Genomic DNA, 23,531 nt, shown 5'->3' with positions numbered 1-23,531 from the left:
AACCCCCTGCGAAATATGTCACAAATGACAGATGAGTAACTTTTTCTCCTGTTTTGACTGAAATACATTTTCCTTACCTACTGCCGCCAAACTTTTTTTGATCATGATTCTCTGCGGCTGTGGAGAAAACGGAAAGTAGGGAAAAAATGAACAGAGATGAACAGTAGTGAAAAGAGCCGCATGTACACACTGTGTTGAGAGAAGTCTCTCTTCCAGATGGTTTTTGAGGTGTGGCACGCACAGGACCAGCACCTTTGACCCCCTCGTGGCGGACGGCCACGGCTTTTGGATGACTTTTTGTGACAGACGCCGGTGGCTGCAAAAATAAGAAATTTTGACTTGAGTCCTGGTAAATTTGCATATGCTCAAATCGTTTAAGTGTGCCGACTGAATGTTTACAAATTTCCATGCGACAAGAAAAGTACAGATGAAAGTTCATCTGGTGGACATTTGTGATTCGGAACAAGCAACATTTGCTATTTATGCAAATAGGGAGAGCTCTTATACTGTACAGGTAACATCTAACTTATGACCGAGTTCTGTTCTAACCAAACAGTCGTTAGTCAAAATGGTTGTAAGTCGAGGTCCATTCAAAATGTTGAATAGAGACTCAGAGGCTAAATGACTCGCAAACTCCCCCCTATGGTGCCAACACACGGTCGATTGCTGTGCGAGAGTGAGATAATGGCTAGCTGGCTGGCCAAAATTGGCGTACACGTCGCCAGCCTGCTAGTGGCGTTGCGGTGCCAGGCGTAGAATAAAAAAAAATAAAACTAGGGTCTGGAGGTCGTGGTCGTAAATACGGGTGGTCGTAAGTCGAGCTGGTCGTAAGTTACGTGTATATTCAATGAGTAATTCGTTTGTGTATTTTTCTGCACAGACAATTTGAAATAATGGGCTGTTATTGAAAAGCCAAAAGGAAAAGAGGGCTGTTATCGAATGAAGAAATTGACACATTTTTTAAAATCTATTTCAAAAAAAATATTTGACCAAATAATCAACATTTTTTATTTAATTGAAAATAAATAATTGATAAATAAATAATCAACATTTTTAAAATGAATTAAAAAATTATTGACAAATACTAAAACAAAATCATTCATTTGAACAAAAATAGACGAAATAAATTTATTTGTAAAAAATATTGACCAAATAATCAACATTGTTTATTTATTTGAAAAAAAATAATGACCAAAGAATCTATATTTTTTTTATTTATTTGAAAAAAATAATTGACCAAATAATCACATTTTTTTACATTTATTTTAAGAAAATAATTGCTAAAGTAATCAACATGTTTTTAATATATTTGAAAAAAATAATTGACCAAATATTTTTTTTAATTCATTAAAAAAATAAAATAAAAAAAATCAAAAGTTTGATATAACTTTGGAATTAACTTTTTTTCAGGTGAAAGAAGAGAGTTTAAGGTTTCTTATGTTGCATTGAATGTTTATGTCGTCCTAAAACTCAACATTTTGTGGGTACTGGAATTAGAGTGACAATGACAAAAAACCTGGCACCGGAGTGGACACATTTTTGCATATCGTCTGGCAATCAATGAGTGGTTGGTTGAATGTCTGAACTCTAATTTGAATGTCTAAATTGCTGCTCAGTGTCAAAGGACCAGTCAAACTATTTTAAAAAATAGTTACTTCAAGTCTGAAAAATCAAGGTGTAACTATTCCAAAACAAGAAGAAACGACCCCACGAGTCCACAAACTTACATGCATGGCAAAAGTTTGAGCGCGTGGCGTTGCAACTGATTGGCTGGAGACGGGCACGCCCTCCTGAGGCAGGATATTTTGCAACGAGGCGGGATTGGCCTGGAATTCTGCACCTTTGTGTGGAAATTATTTGTATTTTTATATAAAAAAAAAACAAATAGTCATAAGTCAAATCCGATGAAGCAGTCGTGACCACAATTATCATTTGAAATGCAATCAGAATATTCCCAAAATGGCAGGTTGCAATGAAGCAACAGATGGCAAAATGAAATGTGTTTATGCTCAAATCATGGCGCCCTGATAATAATATATTTCATTGATAAGCGCCTTTCAAAACTGTCATGGTCTCTTTACAGCAGGGGTCAGGAACCTTTTTGTCTAAGAGAGCCAAATAAGTAAAATATTTAGATATGTTTTTCAGTGAGAGCCACACACACGCAAACACACACACACGTGATTTCAACAAAATGTCAGATTGTATTATTTCAAATAACTTTGTGATACTACTTATCATTAATATGAATTAACCATTCCTCGGGATTGGTAAAAAAAAGGCAACTTTCTGGATCCATGTTTCAGGAAGGGAATCCGATGTCAAAGCTTGGCCAAAACAAATATGCCAATCAAACCTCTGAAGATGGAGGACATTGATTCGCTGTGGCGACCCCTTGAAGGAAAAATCCAAAAGGAAAGGAAGAAGAGCTTTACTTAAAAGGGGCTGTTTACTTGTTTCAACATCAACGGTCACTATTATCCAATCAAAATTGTTCTTTCCGCCAACTGCCGCCCAAACAGGAAATGAACAGCGAAAAAGCGAGAATTCATATTTAATTTAAAGCAGATTCTTTATAAGTAAAGAATCTGCCAGAACAGACAGTGTATCATAGGTGTTCAAATACCTGACATGTTTGGGCGTATACTTCCGCCTTTGTCAGTGACACTCTGTAAGTAAAGAATCTGCTTTAAATTAGATATCAAATAGACAGGATGAACTTAGTACAACAAATTCATATTTAGTTTTAACTGAGAGCCAGATGCAATCATCAAAAGAGCCATACATTGCTCGCCAGCTATAGGTTGCCGACCCCTGCACTACAGTCACAGGATAAGTTTTGTGCACGTTCTAGCGCTCATTCAACCCGGAATAACTCAAATAGATAGAAAACTAGCTAGCTAATAGATAGATAGATATGATCAATATTGTGTTTGTGGATAAAGAGAATAATGATTCAATGAATGAGGCAGTGCAAAAATGAAAAGCTGTAGACTCAATGTGATGGCCAAACTATAGTTGCACGTTGCTTCCAAATACGCCGATGTATTAATCTGTTGATTGCGAAAAGCCATGTATTGAATCCACTGGTGTCAAACTCAAGGCTACAGGGCCACATCTGGCCCACAGCATCCTTTTATGTGGGCCACAAAAGCAAATCATGTGTTTATTTGTCAACTGGTCATGTGTAACTGCAAAATGGAACGAATGAGGGGTTAAAATAATCTCCTAAAATAAATCCTGTCATCTTATATTACACAAATGTTCTGGTTGGCAAACCTATTTTTGGCAGTAACTTCATCAATAGTTGAGCAAAGGATTATCCAAGACGTCAGGTTTCAAGAGTTATCCACCAATTCTTGGAGTGCAACTGCTTCATGTCACAAAGAGGGTACAGCAAGTGCTGAAGATGGAATGTGTATTTGTGTTGTCATGTTATTTGCCATTTAGCTTTTTTGGTTTGTTTATTTTTTTACTTTAAGATGGCGCCGCGAGAGTGGCTGCCTTTCCAGCAGCTCCTGTATTTTGTTCTTCCTTTCATAACTTTGCTGCTGTGAAATGTAAATTTCCCCACTGCAAGACGAATAAAGGTACATCCAATCTAATATCATAATAAAATAATAAGATGGTGCTAGAGTAGACAGCCAAGTAGTCTCACGAGCCTTGATTTTTTGTTGTTGTTTTTGTCTTGTCGTTTTCTTTTGTCACTTTGAGAATTTCAGCATTTTTTGCTACAAAATTCATCAAAGAGGAGCCTGTGCTGAGCGGTTGTGCCTTTATGGCAGCACAAACATGCCAGCACTGTTTTTGATTTGGGAGGACTGTGGGTGCCATTTGACTGTCATGGCAGAGCGCTGATGGATATGTGGAATTGTCGCGGCTTGGAATGTATGCGGATTTACGTGGGGCAGGAGATGTGAGACCATTTATTTTCGTCAATGGATGCTACAGCTTGGTGTTTGCTTTCAAAGTTTAGCTTTTAGCAGACGTGCACATTCCACCATAATGTCCCTGATCCACTGGTGAAAAGCACACTTTGATTCTCTCCTCTTTCATCTAGAACTGCTTCATACAACAAGGAGGCTGCAGAAAGTGCTGAAGATAGAATGACTGTGTCTTTTGTGTTGTGTCACATTATTTATTTTGTTTTTGTTGTTTTAATTTTAAGATGGCGCCGCGAGAGTGGCTGTTTGACAGGAGCATCTGTATTTTGTTCCCTTTCCACTTGCTTTCATCACTTCGCTGCTGTGAAATGTCAGTTTCTCCACTGCGAGACTAATTGTTTTCCTTTGGGCTTTTCCGTTCTAGGGGCCGCCACAGCAAATCAGTGTCCTCCATCTTGAGAGGTTTGATTGGCATGTTTGTTTTGGCCAGGCTTTTACGTGGGATGCCCTTCCAGACACAACCCTCTGCATTTATCCGGGCTTGGGATCGCCACAATAAGTCACTGGTGTGTGTATGTAAATTATTTATTCTTTCTGCGCGGCCCGGTACCAATAGACCTACGGACGGGTACCGGTCCGCGGCCCGGGGGTTGGGGACCTCTGCCCTAGTGACAACAGAACAAGCAACTCCATGAACTTCATAAAGGCTCCCAAACACAAAATGGTCATCGGCACAGCAGCATTCATACAAAACAAAACTCACCAATTGATTCTAAATATTACGGTAAAATAATTAATATAAATATATTTTGATTAGATACCATCATGTATTTGTGGAGCTTCATTTTTATCATAAAGAAACCCATTCTCAGACATGACATAACATATCCCATAAATATCATATTAAAAATTGCAGACGGGCGCTATCAAGATCTATGATCTTTTCTTAAATACGTCCCTGTATGATGATGGTCTCTGCCTCTTATTAAAGACAAATTAGCACAAAAGCGTGATTTAGCCTCATGGAGGTTTACAAGTTGCAAAATGGAAACCACAAAACTCCTCACTTTTGTGAGACTAATAAAGGCTACAACAATAGTGGATTGGTGTAGCCTATGTAGAGGTAGTTATAAAACATTTGTATTCGTCAGAACGGCCATCTGAAAGCACAACTGCAATGTCCTTGAATTTTGAAAGGCGCTTAGAAATAACATTCATAACTATACATTTTGTGATATCATGAGAGGCTAGCTCTCAGCGGGACGGGACAAGAAGTGCAATGGACGACAGGTTTGGATATAAACAAAAGGTTTTAATCAAGGGTTCCAGGGGGAATTCACAAGCAACAAAGGTTCGAATAGTGTCTCTTCCAATACTTGTCAAAATAAAGTCTCTTCTGATACTTAAATCCAAATAAAGTCTCTTCTGCTACTTAAATCCAAATAAAGTCTCTTCTGAGGTAAAACTGAAGACGGAGTTCCTTACAAGAGTCTTTAGGCCTCACCCCCCTTGACGTCCTCGTCATGTAGCCTAGCCACCTTAGCTAGGTTCAAATCCAGTGTCCAGTCGTGTGGTCCCAACTGGCAATGAGTTCCACGCAGCAATCAACTTCTCCACAGAGCACAGCAATCGAGCTTGTCTTTCCCCAAACTGCACACTCAGAGGCTCTCTGCCTTAAGATCAAGTCCTGATCAGCCGCAGGTGTGTGGGTTTAATTGCTGCCTTCCACCAGGTGGGGCCAAGACTCTCTCTGGGTGGAGCCATCTTAGGGGGATGTATTTGCCCTCCAGGACACAGCCTCTCGTGACATCACAAATTCCCCCCCTTGAGACCGACGTCCTCGGCGGGGTGAAGGATGCGAAGGAAGGCCTCCCTTCGGGAGAGGGCATCCGCATTGCCTTGGCGCTTGCCAGCCCTGTGGACAACAGAGAAATTAAAGGCCTGCAAGCTCAAGAACCATCGGGTTACTCTGCTGTTGGTCTCCTTGTTGCTGGCCATCCACTGGAGAGGAGCATGATCAGAGACCACCGTGAAGCGTCTTCCCAGGAGATAGAAGCGCAATGACTCCAGCGCCCATGTAATGGCAAGGCACTCCTTCTCCACGGTGGAATAATTCTTTTCCCTGGGCAACAGCTTCCTGCTAAGGTACAGGATGGGATGTTCCTCTCCTCCATGTACTTGCGAGAGTACCGCCCCCAGACCAACTTCCGATGCATCCGCTTGCACCATGAAGTCCTTGCTGAAGTCTGGTGCCACCAGGATCGGACCGGAACATAGCGCCTGTTTTAGATTGGCGAAGGCCATTTCGGCCTCTGGGCTCCATTTCACCAATCGGGAGTGTTTTTTGGTCGTCAATTCTGTCATGGGGGCTGCTATAGTAGCAAAGTCAGCGATAAAGCGTCTATAGTAGCCAGCCATGCCTAAGAACGACCTCACCTGCTTCTTGGTAAGAGGTTGGGGCCAATCTTGTATAGCCCGTAGTTTTGCTTCTTGAGGCTTCACCAGCCCCCGTCCTATAGTGTACCTCAGGTAGTTGGTCTCGCCAAATGCCAACCTGCACTTTTTCGGGTTTGCTGTGAGACCTGCTTTTCTGATGGAGTCAATCACAGCTTGCACTCGGGGTAAGTGACTCTCCCAGTTGGGACTCTGCATGACGACATCATCTAAGTATGCTGCTGCGTACCTCTTGTGGGGGGTGAGAATCCGGTCCATTAGGCGCTGAAACGTGGCGGGTGCTCCATGGAGACCAAACGGGAGCCTGGTGTATTGGTAGAGCCCCTCAGGTGTGGCGAAGGCTGTCTTCTCCTTTGATGCCGGGGTCAGGGGCACCTGCCAATAACCCTTTGTGAGGTCGAGAGTGGTGATGAAGCGTGCCTGTCCCAGGGAGTCAATAAGGTCATCAACACGAGGCATCGGGTACGCATCAAATTCAGACACCTCATTCAACTTCCGATAGTCATTGCAGAATCGTATTGACCCGTCTGGCTTGGGAACCAACACGATCGGACTTGCCCAGGCACTTTGGGACTCCTCAATTATTCCAAGTTCCAGCATCTTCCGTATCTCCTCTTGAATAGCTGCCTTACGGGCCTCCGGCACACGGTAGGGACGCTGGTGTACTGTTTTTCCAGGTGTGGTGCGTATCTCATGTTGCACCACCTCTGTGTGCCCAGCTATGGAGGAGAAGACGTCCTGGTTATGCTCGACCAATTCGAGGGTCATTTGGCGTTGGTGTGGGGACAAATTTGGACCCGTCTGGACGTCTTCTCTGGCCGGTTCCTTCGCCTCGCTGGGGGGTAGGCAACTAAACAGCGCCTCTCTGGCATGCCATTTCTTTAGGAGGTTAACGTGATAAATCTGCTCAGGTTTCCTCTTACCAGGTTGCCTCACCTTGTAGTTCACCTCCCCCACGCGTTCGATGACCTCAAAGGGCCCCTGCCAGGATGCCAGGAACTTGCACTCCACGGTTGGTACCAAGACCAGCACTCGGTCCCCTGGCTTGAACTCTCGAGGCTGGGCAGGTCTATTGTAGGAGGCTTGCTGCTGTCATTGGGCCGCTTCCATGTGTTCTCGCACTATGGGGTAAATGGCCTTCATCCTTTCCCGCATGTCCCCCACATGCTCGATGAGGGTACGTTGTCGGCACGGCTGCTCTTCCCAAGCCTCTTTGGCGATATCCAGCAGTCCCCGGGGCCTGTAAGAGTACAACAACTCAAAGGGTGAGAAACCGGTAGAAGACTGTGGTACCTCCCTCACGGCAAACAGCAAGTACGGGAGCAGTTGATCCCAGTTTCGGCCATCTTCTTTGATAACTTTCCTCATCATGGCCTTGAGTGTTTTGTTGAATCGCTCTACCAATCCATCTGTCTGTGGGTGGTAGATGGAGATTCTCAGCTGCTTGACCTTGAGCAGGGCACACAGGTCCTTCATGACCTTGGACATAAAGGGGGTTCCCTGGTCGGTCAGTATTTCCTTAGGGATCCCTACCCGGCTGGCGAGAGCAAACAGTTCCTTTGCGATCTGCTTTGTGGTAGCCTTTCTGAGGAGGACAGCTTCTGGGAACCGGGTGGCATAATCCATCATTACTAAAATATACTGGTGTCCCCTCGCACTTTTTGGTAGGGGACCGACTATGTCCAGCCCAAGCCTCTGAAAATGGGTCTCAATGATGGGTAAGGGAATTAGCGGGTTTCTGTATGTGGGCTTGGGCGCCACCTGTTGGCACTCGGGACAAGAATGACAATAGTTCTCGACATCCTTATGTACCCCTGGCCAGAAGAACCGTTGCAAGATTCTCTCTTTTGTCTTTTCCACCCTTAGGTGTCCCCCTAGCAGGTGGGTGTGTGCCAAGTCCAGTACTGTTGCTCGGTGTGGTTGTGGTACAAGAAGTAGCTCACGTACTTCATCATTTTGCTTCGTAACCTGGTATAATAGCCCCCGATCAACCGCAAAATGGGGGTATGTGGGGCTTGTCCTTTCCCCCAGTACTACCCCCTCTAAAACCTGCACATTCTTCATGGCGTTGGCAAAGGTAGGATCCTGTAATTGGGTTGTACCATACCGGCCTGTTAGAGGAAGCAGCTTCTGGGTCCCTGGGTTCTCATCACCACTGGACGCCGGGAGATTTTCTGGCGCTGGAGTTTCCTAGGCGGTCTCTGGGCCAGACTCCGTCTCCGGTGGTGCATTTGCTGTCCCTAGGAGGGCACAGGCTGGGGAGAGTGAATTAGAGGGGGAGGCTTGAGTATTCACTGCACGCGTCTTACCTCTCCCCTTCCGAGGCAGTCGGGCCAGTCTTTCCTGTGTTTCTCTCCACAGGGGGTGAAAGGCCGGGCAGTCGCGTCCAATCAGGAGGGGGACAGGGAGAGAGTCAACCACACCAGCTACCGTGCGGATGATTCCCTTGGTTGTGGTCATGGTGAGTTCCGTAGTGTGGTACTCTCTGGTGTCTCTGTGGACGCAGGAGACTGGTAGGGTTTTCTCCGGAGATAACCTGGTTGGATCGACCAGCGTTTGGCGCACCAAGGTGACCAGGCTTCCGGAGTCCAGCAGGGCTTCAACATCCTGTTGATTCACCGTCACTGGACAGGTGGGGGGTCTTGTTAGTGCGCTTTCACTACCCCCCAGGAGGGAGGCATAGTGAGCAGGGTGGGCACTAGAAGAGTCAGCGGTCGGCATGGACTCTTCCGCTGGTTTTCCACACTGCCATGAGATGCGTCCCGTCTCTCCGCATCTGTGGCATCGTCTGGTTTCGGTGCCACTGGGCGTCCGCCTCTGCCTGGGTGGACTTCTGACCCTACCCGGAGCAATTTTGGCGGGCTTGGGCAACTTTGGGCGGGCCATTTCAGTCCGGGATGGGGGTGTGTTGCCGGTTTCCCTCTTGGTCGTTTGCAGCATCTCCGCTGTGGCCTGGTACTGCTCCATCGCTGCCACTGTTTGACCCGCAGTAGTCAGCGACTGCTGACTGATTATCCTTTTTGCCTCATAGGGCAGGGCTCGTAAGTAGCGATCCACGACAATGGCCTCGACCACCTCAGCTGCCGTGCTCCTTTCCGGTTCCAGCCACTTCCGGGCGATGCGAGCCAATTCGTGCATCTGTGCCCGTGGAGGTTGGTCTGGCTGGAAAGTCCAGGTGTGGAAGCGCTGTGCCACCCCGAACTTGGTGAGCCCATGTCTGCTGAGAATTTCAGCTTTTAAATGGTCGTAGTCTTCTGCTCTGTCTGCGGTCAAGTCCAGGACAGCATTTAGCGATTCCCCTGTCAGGAAGGGTGCAAGCAATCCCACCCACTGCTGCTTGGGCCACTTTTCTCAAGTGGCGGTTGCTTCAAACGTATGCAAATACGCCTCAACATCATCCGTCGCCCCCATCTTGGCTAAAAAAATCCCCCGCCTTCACCCGGGGTATGTTCTTGGCGGCCATTTGTTTTTGCAAGAGCAATTACTCTGCCTTCAGTTCATTGCCTCTCCTTTGCTCCTCCAGGAGAGCCAAATTGGCCTGATATTGGGCTTCCTGACTTGCGAGCAGGGTTTTCAAAATGTCTTCCATTTTTGTAATTGAGGGTATTTTCAATTTGGAAAAAACATAACACAAACCATAAATGTCCATGCACTTGCTACCGCTTATCCAGTGCCCACATTCTCCACCATATGTGATATCATGAGAGGCTAGCTCTCAGCGGGACGGGACAAGAAGTGCAATGGACGACAGGTTTGGATACAAACAAAAGGTTTTAATCAAGGGTTCCAGGGGGAATTCACAAGCAACAAAGGTTTGAATAGTGTCTCTTCCAATACTTATCAAAATAAAGTCTCTTCTGATACTTAAATCCAAATAAAGTCTCTTCTGATACTTAAATCCAAATAAAGTCTCTTCTGAGGTAAAACTGAAGACGGAGTTCCTTACAAGAGTCTTTAGGCCTCACCCCCCTTGACGTCCTCGTCATGTAGCCTAGCCACCTTAGCTAGGTTCAAATCCAGTGTCCAGTCGTGTGGTCCCAACTGGCAATGAGTTCCACGCAGCAATCAACTTCTCCACAGAGCACAGCAATCGAGCTTGTCTTTCCCCAAACTGCACACTCAGAGGCTCTCTGCCTTAAGAGCCCTGCTTTCCAATCAAGTCCTGATCAGCCGCAGGTGTGTGGGTTTAATTGCTGCCTTCCACCAGGTGGGGCCAAGACTCTCTCTGGGTGGAGCCATCTTAGGGGGATGTATTTGCCCTCCAGGACACAGCCTCTCGTGACATCACAATTTATAACTACAATGTGACCCGCAACAAAACTTAACTTGGCACTCTTGAAATGGATCTTAAAATAATAATAATAATAATAAAAAACACTGATAATCAACCTTTGACCATGAGGCAGTAGGCATAACTAATTATTATTATTATTTTGAAAAGTTATGTCAAACAAATCAGGGAGAGGATAAGCGCAAGTAAAGTACAGTGATGTCTTGGCTTACGAACTTAATTGGTTCCCAGAAACGATGTGTAAGGCGAAAAGTGTGTATTCCAAACATTAATCTCCCATAGGAAACGATTAAAATGAGAATAATCCGTTCACAAGTCCGCATCAAACAATTTTCTACTAAGTAAGCCTTAAAACTACACAAAATGTACCTTATTTTATGTATAATAAATGTGCTGTTGTATTGTAATTAAAGAAATAAACTGTACAGTAAAATAAAGTGGTTTTATTTATCTTTGTGATGGTCGTTTATGTAGTTGCCTCTTGATGATCACTCGCTATCATTTTAACCAGTTCCTCATCAATTGTGTTCTGTTTAGCTGGGTTGATAGCTTTTTGCATAATGTCTCAAGGAACTCTGGGTTGTACATATTGGATGGAAGTTGTGATATTGCAGCAGCACATGCAGCTTCAACCGAAGACTGGGGGCAGGGAATAGAGGACAAAAAAAGTCGGCTGCCATTTCCAGCTCCTTGTTAGAAGCCACCTCTCTTCGTTCACTTCAGAGATCCAGTTCTAAGAACTGGCTTGTTCGCGAACGACACATCACTTATTGTGGCGCTCCGTGCGTTTCCCGAAAAAGAGTTCATATGCCAAGACTATATTCACGCGACTTTAACGTTCGTAAGGCGAAAAGTTCATTAGCTAAAGCGGTAGTCAGTCGAGGTATCACATTAGGAGCAAAAATAAACGTTTCACAAATGAGACACAGTGCATGAGTAAGGTTGTTGCATGCAAATCTGGGTGGTGAACTTACAAAACGAATGACATGACAGGCTATCCGGCACGTTCTCTTTTCTCAAGTGATCTTTGAGACCGAGATGGCTCTTGTTATCCAAGTAGACAGTCGAGGAGGAACTCGGATGATCCGCAACATATTCAGTCTTTAATGTGTTCGACCGTCCAGAGGCCCTTCTGGGAGATCTGCATTTGTCCTTTGTTGCTGCAATTGTGCTTTTTAAGACAGCTGCGGACCGCTGAGGTGTTTCTCTTGACTTGTGGGTTTTTATCGTAACCTTGTTTTTAGCCCGTATAGTTTGAGTACCACTTTTAGACTGTAAAGATACAACGTCTCTCTTCAAACTCTTGTGCTGAGACGTGCTGAAAGGCGCGTGCCTGCTGCATGACTTTTTCTTCTTGGCTTTCCCCTGTAGTTAAAATAAGAAAATAATGCAATGAAAATAATGCAATGTCAAAATGATCAAAAAGACACACTCACTGCCAAGAGTTTCTCTTCCCATTGAGCAGCTGGAGGACGTTGGTGGGCCTTGACCAAGACGGGTAGTCTGCTCATTCTTGGCTGTGTGATGTTTTTCCCCACAAGATATTGGTTCTCTGAATTCCTGTCAGGAAGCTGCGGTGTGAATACTGATACGAGCTTCGAGTTCTGTGGTTCCAGTGGCATCTTGTTGTTCTCATTTTTCACCCTGAGCAGAAAGATGGTAAGGTGAAATGTACAGTGATACCGAAGCTTCCGAACGCTTTACCTCACGAACGTTTCGCCTCACGAACATTAAATTTGCGAGCATATAGTCTTGGTTGATGAACTACTTTTCGGCGGACAAATCAAACCACACGGAGCGCCACGGTGGCTGGCGGACGAGTTTTCGGCGGAAGAACACCGAACCAGACGGTCGAACAGCGCCACGGTGGCTGGCAGACTAGTTTTCGTCACCCCCTTTCTTTGAGTGCGGACGTGGTTTGTTATCGAGTGGAGTACTTTTGCTATTATGGGACCGAAAAAGACCCCACCGCAGGCTAATGTTAAATTGAAGAAGACACAAAAGAAAATGATGGTCGAGCAGAAGAAGATCATCGAAAAACAACAACAAGGTGTATGTTTGTGTGACTTAGCGTCCCAGTGCCATTACGCTAAGTCGGCCATTGCTACCATCCTTAACAAGGAAGCTATTAAGGGTGTTTGTGTGTTGTCTACAAAAAGATAAACATATTACTATTTTGCCAGCAGACAAGGGTAGGTGTACATTGCTTCTTAACACATCGGATTATGAGGACAAAATAAATAGGTTAATCAGTGATTCTTACACTCATACACTCATAAAAAGGGACCTTTCCAATCGATATAAGAAAGAAATGATATACTGTCTAGACACTGGTTTAGATATGTGGACGATACTTTTGTCATAATTAAGAAACAAGAAATTCAATCCTTCTCAGATCACCTCAACTCTGTAGACTTCAACATTAAATTTACTCGTGAGGACATTCAAGAGAACCAACTAGCCTTCTTGGATTGTAAAGTAATTATAAAAGAGGACAGAGTGCTAAAAACAGAAGTCTTTAGGAAGGCTACGCACACTGACCAATACTTACTTTTTGACTCTAACCACCCTTTACAACATAAACTAGGAGTTATCAGAACCCTCCAGCATAGGGCTAAACTAATACCAACTAGCACTGAAGGTAGAGAAAAGGAGTCAAAACATATCAGGAGAGCACTCACTAACTGCGGGTACCCTCAGTGGTCATTCAACAAATGTCAGAAAGAAAGAATAGGGAATGAAACCAATAATTCTCAAGATACAAAAAGGAGAGGAGTAGCAGTACCGTACATTGCAGGAGTTTCTGAAAAATTACAAAGAGTCCTTTGGCAACATAAAATTCCTACTTATTTCAAACCGATAAACACGTTAAGGCAAAAATTAGTGCATCCAAAAGATAGGCTACCAAATGAAAAACAAAGTAATGTAGTTTATTCCATACATTGTAAGAATGAAAATTGTAAAGAGCAGTACATTGGGGAGACTCAACAAATTCTCAAAAAAAGACTTTATCAACATCGCAGGGATAATACTAGTGGGCCTCAATCGGCAGTACATTTGCACCTAAAAGCTACTAACCACTCATTTGACGACAATGAGGTTAAAATCTTAGCGAAAGAACATAGATGGTTTGAAAGGGGGGTAAAAGAGGCGATTCTTATAAAACAACAAAATCCTTCATTAAACCGGTCTGGTGGTGTGAGGTTCAATTTGGATCGTTCATACATAAGCCTGCTCAGGCAAAACAGGTTAGGCAACTTTCGCAATGCTGATGAGGGTCGTTATGCTGATGAGGTGATACCGGGGGGAGTGGGTGTAATAGGCCAATCGTTAGTCAGGAATGTAGGAACAATCAGTGGGGCCACAGGGAGGGGTTCCCTTGCCCCCCCCCAACCTGAGAGTAGGGACCTATCATAGCTGTGTCCGGCGCCACCATGTCTGGACATTAGGGATATATAAATAGGGCCGATACGACCAGTCAGACTTTAGTTCGCTGACGAAGCCTCTTGGATAGGAGGCGAAACGTCCGAAACCTTCACTTTTGTACAGAAGACGGCTGAAGAAACCTTCTCATCGACTGTCTCCAAAAGTTAAAGAAAGAAAAACATATAGACAAACAGATGTATTTTAGATTATACCCGGGAGAGGCCACGCCATGTACCTATGGCCTGCCAAAAATACATAAAGAAGGGTTCCCCTCAGACCCATTGTTTGTAGCATTGACTCCTCTACATACAATGTAGCCAAATATTTAAAAACTATCTTAGCTCCGTGGGTTGGTAACACAGAATTTCACGTAGAGAACACCACAGGGTTTGTAGAGAGGATCAAAGACCTCATATTGGAACCTGAGGAAACATCGCCATCTTACGATGTGACTTCTCTCTTCACATCTATCCCAACCCCAGCAGCAGTCTCAGTGGTGAGGATGAGACTGCTGGCGGACGTTTCTCTGCATGAAAGAACCAAACTTAAACCGGACCACATCTGCCAATTACTGGAAATCTGCCTTAATACTACGCATTTTCAATTTAGGGAGAAATTTTCCAAACAAATTCATGGTTGTGCTATCGGCTCACCAGAACCAGAAACGTCCAACACCTTCTAAGAAGTACAGATGACGGCTGACGAAACCTTTTCATCGATGGACCACTCCTGTACGACTGAGAATTTCCACCAGACCTGGGCATTGCACGGCCCGCGGGCCACATCCGGCCCTCCGCGTGGCACTGACTGCCCCGTATGACAGATCTGGGCATTGTATGGCCCGGGCCACATACCTTTGGTTGACTCTGACCGTGAGTGTAAGGTTAATTGGAAATTTCAAAATAAACATTCATGGGCTAAAGCTGCACTGCTTTTATTCTGAAATGTTTTTTTTTAAATTCACGCACATAATGACGTAATGCGTCTATCAAGACATGCGCGCGATTGAATCACAAGAAGACGACTTTCGCCCTCAAAAATGTCTGCTCAGGCTAAAAAAAGAAAGGTAGATGCTGAATGTAGAATTTTCAACAAAAATTGGACAGCGAAGTATTTATTTACTGAAGTTAGAGGTAAAGCTGTGTGTTTAGTTTATCGCCGTGTTGAAGGACTACAATTTGACATTACCAGACCAAACATAGAGATAAAAAACAAACAGTCAGAAATAGAAACATTATTATTAGCGATTACAAACTAAACTTACCCACAAAATCTATCAGGAAGGTGTTGTGCAAATCAGTGCTAAAAAATTAACCATGTTGTTACTAAAATAGTTAACTTCATCAGGGCGCAGGCACTGAATCACAGACAGTTTGTCACATTTCTGGAGGAGCATGAGAGTGAGCACAGTGACATTGGCTACCACACTTCTGTGAGATGGCTCAGCCTGGGCAAAGTGTTAAAAAGAGTCTGGGATCTGAAACCAGAAATCCAGAAGTTTTGTGAGACAAAAGGCAAGGTCATCCCAGAGTTTGCAGATGAGGTCTGGATGGCAGATTTCGCATTTGCTGTTGATGTGACTGCACTGATGAATGAACTGAACACCAAGCTGCAAGGCAAGGGCCTTTTTTGTACATGAAATGCACAGCTTGGTGAAGGCTTTCATGAGAAAGATAGTTTCTTTCAAGACAACTGGAGAGAAACACTCTCACTCACTTGCAAACCCTGAAAGAAGTCACACCATCAGCTGATAACCTTTGCAGGTACTCATCCTTGTTAGGAGCATTGCATGGTGAGTTTGCAAGGCGATTTGAGGATCTAAGAACAACGGAGGATGAAATGCAAATGATTTCCTCTCCCTTTACCTTCAGTGTGGATGATGCACCCAGTGATGTTCAGCTGGAACTCATTGACCTGCAATCTGATGGAGTACTGGCAGAGCACTTTAAGTCAGGATCTCTGCTGGATTTCTACTCTTCTCTCAAGGAGGAGAACTTTCCAAACATTAGGAGACATAATCAGAAGATGTTTGTTCTCTTTGGCTCTACCTACATTTGTGAACAAACATTTTCAATTATGAAGTTTACAAAATCCAGGTACAGGTCCTCTCTCACTGATGATCATTTGTCAGCTGTGCTTCGCATCTCCACTTCAGACATTCAGCCTGACTTTGATGCACTTGTTAAAGCCCAGCAGAGATTAGATTTCTCTCACTGAACAAGAAAAATGAACATTGAAACACCAAATGAGGCAATTAGACCACAAATGTAGGCATGTTACTGTAAGGTACCAGATAACAATGAACTGGGACACTTTTTCTCAAAATCACAGTTCAGTGACAGTCAATATGTTGTATCTTGCTTAATGTTTGGTGCAAAAAGCCAATATTGTGATGTCTTTAAAATGCTCAGAACCTTTACACAACTATCCAACAGTATATGGAACTCAAAATGTGTTTTGAAGTGAATGAAATATGTTTACTACTGTTTTTTCTTACTTACCGTTTACAGAATATGTTTACTAATATGAGTCACAAATAGTAAAAAATGTTAATATTTTGTCTACCATTGTATTGAGAAATCGCTAAAATCTTAGCGAAAGAACATAGATGGTTTGAAAGGGGGGTAAAAGAAGCGATTCTTATAAAACAACAAAATCCTTCATTAAACCGGTCTGGTGGGGTGAGGTTCAATTTGGATCGTTCATACAATAGCCTGCTTAGGCAAAACAGGTTAGGCAACTTTCGCAATGCTGACGAGGGTCGTTATGCTGATGAGGTGATACCGGGGGGAGTGGGGGTAATAGGCCAGTCGTTAGTCAGGAATGTAGGAACAATCAGTGGGGCCACAGGGAGGGGTCCCCTGCCCCCTCCAACCTGAGAGTAGGGACCTATCATAGCTGTGTCCGGCGCCACCATGTCTGGACATTAGGGATATATAAATGGGGCCGATACGACCAGTCAGACTTTAGTTCGCTGACGAAGCCTCTTGGATAGGAGGCGAAACGTCCGAAACCTTCACTTTTGTACAGATGACGGCTGAAGAAACCTTCTCATCGATGGACCACTCCTGTACGACTGAGAGCTTACACAGACGTATTGCTGCCAACTTTGGGAGAGACATCCTTCTGCTGGTACGTAACTTAGAAAAGGCCACCTTTAAATTAGCTGATTTAAAGAACCACCTCAGATTCAATCTTAGATGTAGACAGAGCCGGTTAATTCCTAAATGCTTGAAGCAAGCACCCCTGGAACCCGGATACTTAGCTGATAAAATGCAACAAAATTATACTAGGAAAATTCTAAATTTGCGAATTAGGAGACTTAACATAGAGATAAAAAACAAACAGTCAGAAATAGAAACTTATTATTAGCGATTACAAACTAAACTTACCCACAAAATCTATCAGGAAGTGTGTGAATTTACTAAATCCGGTTATATGAGGCACCACAGCAAAACCAAAGAGAGACAAAAGGATAAATTTCAAAAATTACTTTTACTGAAACAATCTCAGCTTCTGGTAAACACGCGTAAAATTAGGAATGAACAGTTTGCAAGGGAGAATTGGATCAAAAATTTGTCAGACAGAGATCTCTCAGAGACAGAAAAGGCGGTACTTACCAAAGGTTTAAATTTCTCAGTGACTCCTAAAACTATACCTACAATAGATTATATCACAGCTACTGAATCGGCTATTAAAAATAACAAACTTTCGTATGCAGAGGCAGATGATTTACGCATTAAAATATCAGCTCTTCTCAGTAGTGCCAAACTTCCTCCGTCCAACATAACATTAGAAGAGAGAAAGGCGTTAACTACTCTACAAAAAGACAAAAATATTACTATTTTGCCAGCAGACAAGGGCAGATGCACAGTGCTCCTCAACACATTGGATTATGAAGACAAAATAAATAGGTTAATCCAGACATGGCCGGCGGGCCACATACGGCCCGGTAGGCTTTTTAATCAGGCCCGCCGAATTTGCCCAAATTATAATGCAAACAGTTTCTAAAACTCATGACAAAAAGTTAGCGAACAACAGGGCAGATAACTGAAAAGTTGCCTGCCCCGTTTTTCACAACTTGAAGCACAATGAGACAACTAATCACATTAAAAAACATTGTCACAAAGTATAGTTTTTTTTTTTAAATCAAGAATGCACCTACTACAAATGCTACTGTGCTTAATTTACGGTAAATGTACAAGGCTGTAGATTTTGCTGCAGTTGTCGATTGTCATTGCGGTGCACAAAGCTACGTTTGCATTACTTTCTACGAGCCACTAAGCCCCTTTTATAAGTCTCACGTACACTTTACAGTCACGGTTTAATGTAAATTTACGTTTTGTAGCGTCACATATCTTGTTAGCTTCTTTTGAATCTTTCTTCTGGGCTGAGGTTCTGTGCAACTATTTTGGAAAATGATATGCAATTGCACGACTTTATAACGATTGATAAAGTCCGGAAGAAAGAAGAAGGCTTCTGATTGGCTGCCGTGCCGAGTATGCAAATTTCAACTGTAGGTAGCCTACGTCCGTGTGCTCCGCGACGGTACACGTGTATTGTTTGCGCGTGAAGGCGAGGGCGTCTGTGAGGAGTTTGTTGAGCGCGCGGTCAGGACAAACCTTCTATGATTTGGTGGAATTTAACACAAGTAGGTATCATTGAGCTTGAATATTTCGTTGTGTAATAATATGTTTTGAATGTTGAAAGTGATTCCATTTTTCAATAAATGTTGATTTCTTTAACTTTGCCCCTTCGATGGAAACAGACGCAATCTTGGTAAATCACAGTGCACGTTATTTTAATCTATTTCCATTTTCTCCTCCAAGTATCTGCGAAATACTATGTAAACGCCATATTCCTTGAGACAAATTTATTAACTAATCAGGGATATTTTTCACATTTGAAAGACAGTTAATAAATTGGGTTGTAGTGTTCTTACTGTGCTATGAGGTTTATACACACTACATTTAAAGGACAACCGGCACCATGTTTTGTTTTTGTTTCCCACTGACATCAGAAAAATGTTTTATAGCATCTAAAATACCCAAATCAGGCAGGCTGATATTTTTAGTTAAATGAAAAACACCAATAAAAATGACTTCAAAATGAATCCGGAAATGGTCAGTTTCAGAAGGTCCCACCCCCCACTTCGTGACGTCACGCCAAGACGTCTTGCCTTTGATCGAGAATCAAAACAATGGCTTCAAGTTCGGAGAAGATGTTTTCTTGTTACTCATCCAGTTATGAATATGATTCAAATAGTTCTGAAGAGGAAAGCATAAATGTTTGCAATTGATTCAAGGAGTCCTCCCATATCAATTCGAGCCGCCAATGACAGTAATGTAGCACCCAGAAAATGCAGAAGATGGTGCCCAAGCTCCGTTAGAAATGGGCTGATTTGTCAGCTGGGAATTTGTGTCAGCGAATACCAAATAGTTGTCTTGGTGCAACACACAACGATTCACCATCGCGTTATTTATGCGTTTTCCTTTTAATTTCGCCATCGACACGGATCAACACAAAGTTTTCAGACCAAACAAAGTACCCAAAATGCATGGTGTGTCGCTTTCTCGGTCAGGGGCGGTCCAAATGTGACGTCAAAGGGGATCGTCATCAACTCGAAAACAAGACTTCATGAATATTCAGCGCAAGTCTAAAAACGTAAACTATAGCTATATGCTGTGGAATCTTTGTAAAATACGCTCAGTCGAAGTCATTTGAAGTGATTTTATAAATTATGGACATAACTTGTTCAGAGTATTTCCGGCCCAAACACTCCCTCCAAATGCTCCTGGCCCGGCCCCTCTGTCAAATTTTAGAACCCAATGCGGCCCGCGAGTCAAAAAGTTTGCCCACCCCTGGGTTAATCAGTGACTCTAACACGAATGAGCAACTAAAAAGGGACCCTTCCAATAGATACAAGAAAGAAATGATTGACTGTCTCCAAAAGTTAGAGAAAGGAAAACATATAGACAAACAGATGTATTTTAGATTATACCCGGGAGAGGCCACGCCATGTATCTATGGCCTGCCAAGAATACATAAAGAAGGGTTCCCCCTCAGACCCATTGTTTGTAGCATTGACTCCTCTACATACAATGTAGCCAAATATTTAAAAACTATTTTAGCTCCGTTGGTTGGTAATGCTGGCGGATGTTTCTCTGCATGAAAGAACCAAACTTAAACCGGATCACATCTGCCAATTATTAGAAATCTGCCTTAATACTACGTATTTTCAATTTCGGGAAAAAATGTATAAACAAATTCATGGTTGTGCTATGGGCTCACCAGTTCCACCCATAGTGGCTAATCTTTACATGGAAGAGATGGAGAAACAGGCCCTCACATCCTTCCCGGGGACAAAACCTAGACACTGGTTTAGATATGTGGACGATACTTTTGTCATAATTAAGAAACAAGAAATTCAATCCTTCACAGATCACCTCAACTCTGTAGACTTCAACATTAAATTTACTCGTGAGGACATTCAAGAGAACCAACTAGCCTTCTTGGATTGTAAAGTAATTATAAAAGAGGACAGAGCGCTAAAAACAGAAGTCTTTAGGAAGGCTACGCACACTGACCAATACTTACTTTTTGACTCTAACCACCCTTTACAACATAAACTAGGAGTTATCAGAACCCTCCAGCATAGGGCTAAACTAATACCAACTAGCACTGAAGGTAGAGAAAAGGAGTCAAAACATATCAGGAGAGCACTCACTAACTGTGGGTACCCTCAGTGGTCATTCAACAAATGTCAGAAAGAAAGAATAGCGAACGAAACCAATAATTCTCAAGATTCACAAAGGAGAGGAGTAGCAGTACCGTACATTGCAGGAGTTTCTGAAAAATTACAAAGAGTCCTTTGGCAACATAAAATTCCTACTTATTTCAAACCGATAAATACGTTAAGGCAAAAATTAGTGCATCCAAAAGATAGGCTACCAAATGAAAAACAAAGTAATGTAGTTTATTCCATACATTGTAAGAATGAAAATTGTAAAGAGCAGTACATTGGGGAGACTCAACAAATTCTCAAAAAAAGACTTTATCAACATCGCAGGGATAATATAAATGGACCTCAATCGGCAGTACATTTGCACCTAAAAGCTAGCAACCACTCATTTGACGACAATGAGGTTAAAATCTTAGCGAAAGAACATAGATGGTTTGAAAGGGGGGTAAAAGAAGCGATTCTTATAAAACAACAAAATCCTTCATTAAACCGGTCTGGTGGGGTGAGGTTCAATTTGGATCGTTCATACAATAGCCTGCTTAGGCAAAACAGGTTAGGCAACTTTCGCAATGCTGACGAGGGTCGTTATGCTGATGAGGTGATACCGGGGGGAGTGGGGGTAATAGGCCAGTCGTTAGTCAGGAATGTAGGAACAATCAGTGGGGCCACAGAGAGGGGTCCCCTGCCCCCTCCAACCTGAGAGTAGGGACCTATCATAGCTGTGTCCGGCGCCACCATGTCTGGACATTAGGGATATATAAATGGGGCCGATACGACCAGTCAGACTTTAGTTCGCTGACGAAGCCTCTTGGATAGGAGGCGAAACGTCCGAAACCTTCACTTTTGTACAGATGACGGCTGAAGAAACCTTCTCATCGATGGACCACTCCTGTACGACTGAGAGCTTACACAGACGTATTGTATTGAGAAATTTGAATGAATAAATTTTTGTAAGGCAACCTCATTTGTTCAGTTTATTTGGTATTTAGTTTCATTGCTTAATTTTAATATATACTCTTGCCAGCTTGTCAAAACAGTGCTATTTACTGCTTCAAAAAAAAATACAATTAATATTATGCAGAATTGAGTTCAGCCTTTTGGCCCGGCCCTCCACAATATTTTATGTTTCTTATGTGGCCCCATGGAAAAAATAATTGCCCACCCCTGGTTTACACATACGTCATGACAGAAAGCTATTCACTGCGTAACGCTGACACTTATTTCTTCAAAGTCTTTCATTTTGGGTAAAACATTACTCAGATTTTCGTGGTGCATAATAATTGGCCTCTTACCTCTTAAAGTAATCCTCCTTTTGTGCACGAAGAATTGGGGGAGATGCGTCCATACTGTGTCTTGTGTTCGTCGGAGCAGTGGAGAACGACTGGAGAATGAAATAAAACAAATCATTTGAGTAATCTATTGACCCAAGTTGATGTATGACGCGGTATTCATTAATGTTACGATACAACAAGTAATTAGAAGACAAAAACGGCGATTTGGTTGTCATTCCAAGCAGGCAAATGATCTTACGGTCAAACAGCCGTTAGCTCGTAGTACAGTAGACAGTGGATTTACAACATTGCTCAATATTAGCACATACGGTAAACAAACACTACTACAATATAAAACGTTAGTTGTTTACCTAAGAAGTCTCGGTTTTGCTTTCATTAGTTCGATGACAGTTTAAAAAAACAAGTTGTCTCAAACTCTCCCCGACGAACAGCTATTTGTATCTACCGCGCGTTGATATTGGCTATGATTGGAGCTCTATGAGCCAATCACCGCAGGGATCACTCGGTAGCAGATTCCTTTGACCAATGAGCGACGGAGTTGCGTAAACAACTCCACGTCTGTGTAAGCTCTCAGTCGTACAGGAGTGGTCCATCGATGAGAAGGTTTCTTCAGCCGTCATCTGTACAAAAGTGAAGGTTTCGAAACCTTCACTTTTGTACAGATGACGGCTGAAGAAACCTTCTCATCGATTCTCATCGATAAACAACTCCACGGCACTGAGGGGAAGGACATTTAGCCTCGCGTGACGTCATGCTCTTTCTGTCTATACAGTCTCTCACTCTCTCTCTCTCTCTCTCTCTCTCTCTCTCTCTCTCTCTCTCTCTCTCTCTCTCTCTCTCTCTCTCTCTCTCTCTCTCTCTCTCTCTCTCTCTATGACATCACGCTCTCGCTCTCTCTTTCCTTTCTCTCTCTATGAAATCATGCTCTCACCCTCTTTCTCTTTCTCGTTCTATATCATGCTCTCTCTCTTCCAATCCCAAGTCTTCAGCTACCTGACAAGAAGCCCTAAATGTTCATTTTAGCCATGATTAAATTCATAAAAAGTCCCTTCTGTCAAAATGTAAACACCAACAATGCAATAACCCTCTTTTTAATGCTAAAAAGGAACTATAGTTACACATATAGCAGTAGCAAGTAATATATTAGCCCTTCTGAAACGGCATTTGCTCATGCTAGCTGACAAGAAGCCTTCAAGGACAACCGATGCCTGCGGACAAGTTGTCTCCGTAATTTGTAAAATCACTTCAAATGACTTCTACTGAGCGTATTTTACAAAGATTCCACCGTATATAGCTATATTTTACGTTTTAAGACTCGCGCTGAATATTAAGTAAGTCTTGTTTTTGAGTTGATAACGATCCCCACGTGACGTCACGTTTGGAACACCCCTGTCCGAGAAAGCGACACACAATGCATTTTGCGGTACTTTGTTTGGTCTGAA

At 43.1% G+C, this 23,531-nt stretch overlaps 1 protein-coding gene across 4 annotated transcripts in view; it reads right to left on the bottom strand.

The window, feature by feature from the left end:
• The window catches only part of troap (trophinin associated protein), a 51,044-nt gene extending 28,304 nt beyond the window's left edge, over nucleotides 1-22,740 (bottom strand). For 3 of the 4 annotated variants that reach the window (XM_089004177.1, XM_089004152.1, XM_089004159.1), the window contains exons 1-7: nucleotides 22,440-22,740; nucleotides 22,090-22,178; nucleotides 12,066-12,273; nucleotides 11,604-11,994; nucleotides 1,728-1,840; nucleotides 191-316; nucleotides 78-117 (exon numbers count right to left, since the gene is read on the bottom strand). In XM_089004177.1, coding sequence (XP_088860303.1) covers nucleotides 78-117; nucleotides 191-316; nucleotides 1,728-1,840; nucleotides 11,604-11,994; nucleotides 12,066-12,273; nucleotides 22,090-22,142 — 931 coding nt within the window. In that variant the 5' untranslated portion in view covers nucleotides 22,143-22,178; nucleotides 22,440-22,740. The remainder of the gene's footprint in view (nucleotides 1-77; nucleotides 118-190; nucleotides 317-1,727; nucleotides 1,841-11,603; nucleotides 11,995-12,065; nucleotides 12,274-22,089; nucleotides 22,179-22,439) is intronic. The other variant, XM_089004168.1, reaches the window with a different exon arrangement.
• Nucleotides 22,741-23,531: the final 791 nt, after the last annotated feature.

Source organism: Hippocampus bargibanti, linkage group LG01, assembly GCF_051943395.1.
Source record: "Hippocampus bargibanti isolate YZ-2025 linkage group LG01, ASM5194339v1, whole genome shotgun sequence".
NCBI classification, from domain to species: Eukaryota; Metazoa; Chordata; class Actinopteri; order Syngnathiformes; family Syngnathidae; genus Hippocampus; species Hippocampus bargibanti.
The sequence above is the reverse complement of the archived record's forward strand: the minus strand, read 5'-3'. Positions and strand labels throughout refer to the sequence as shown.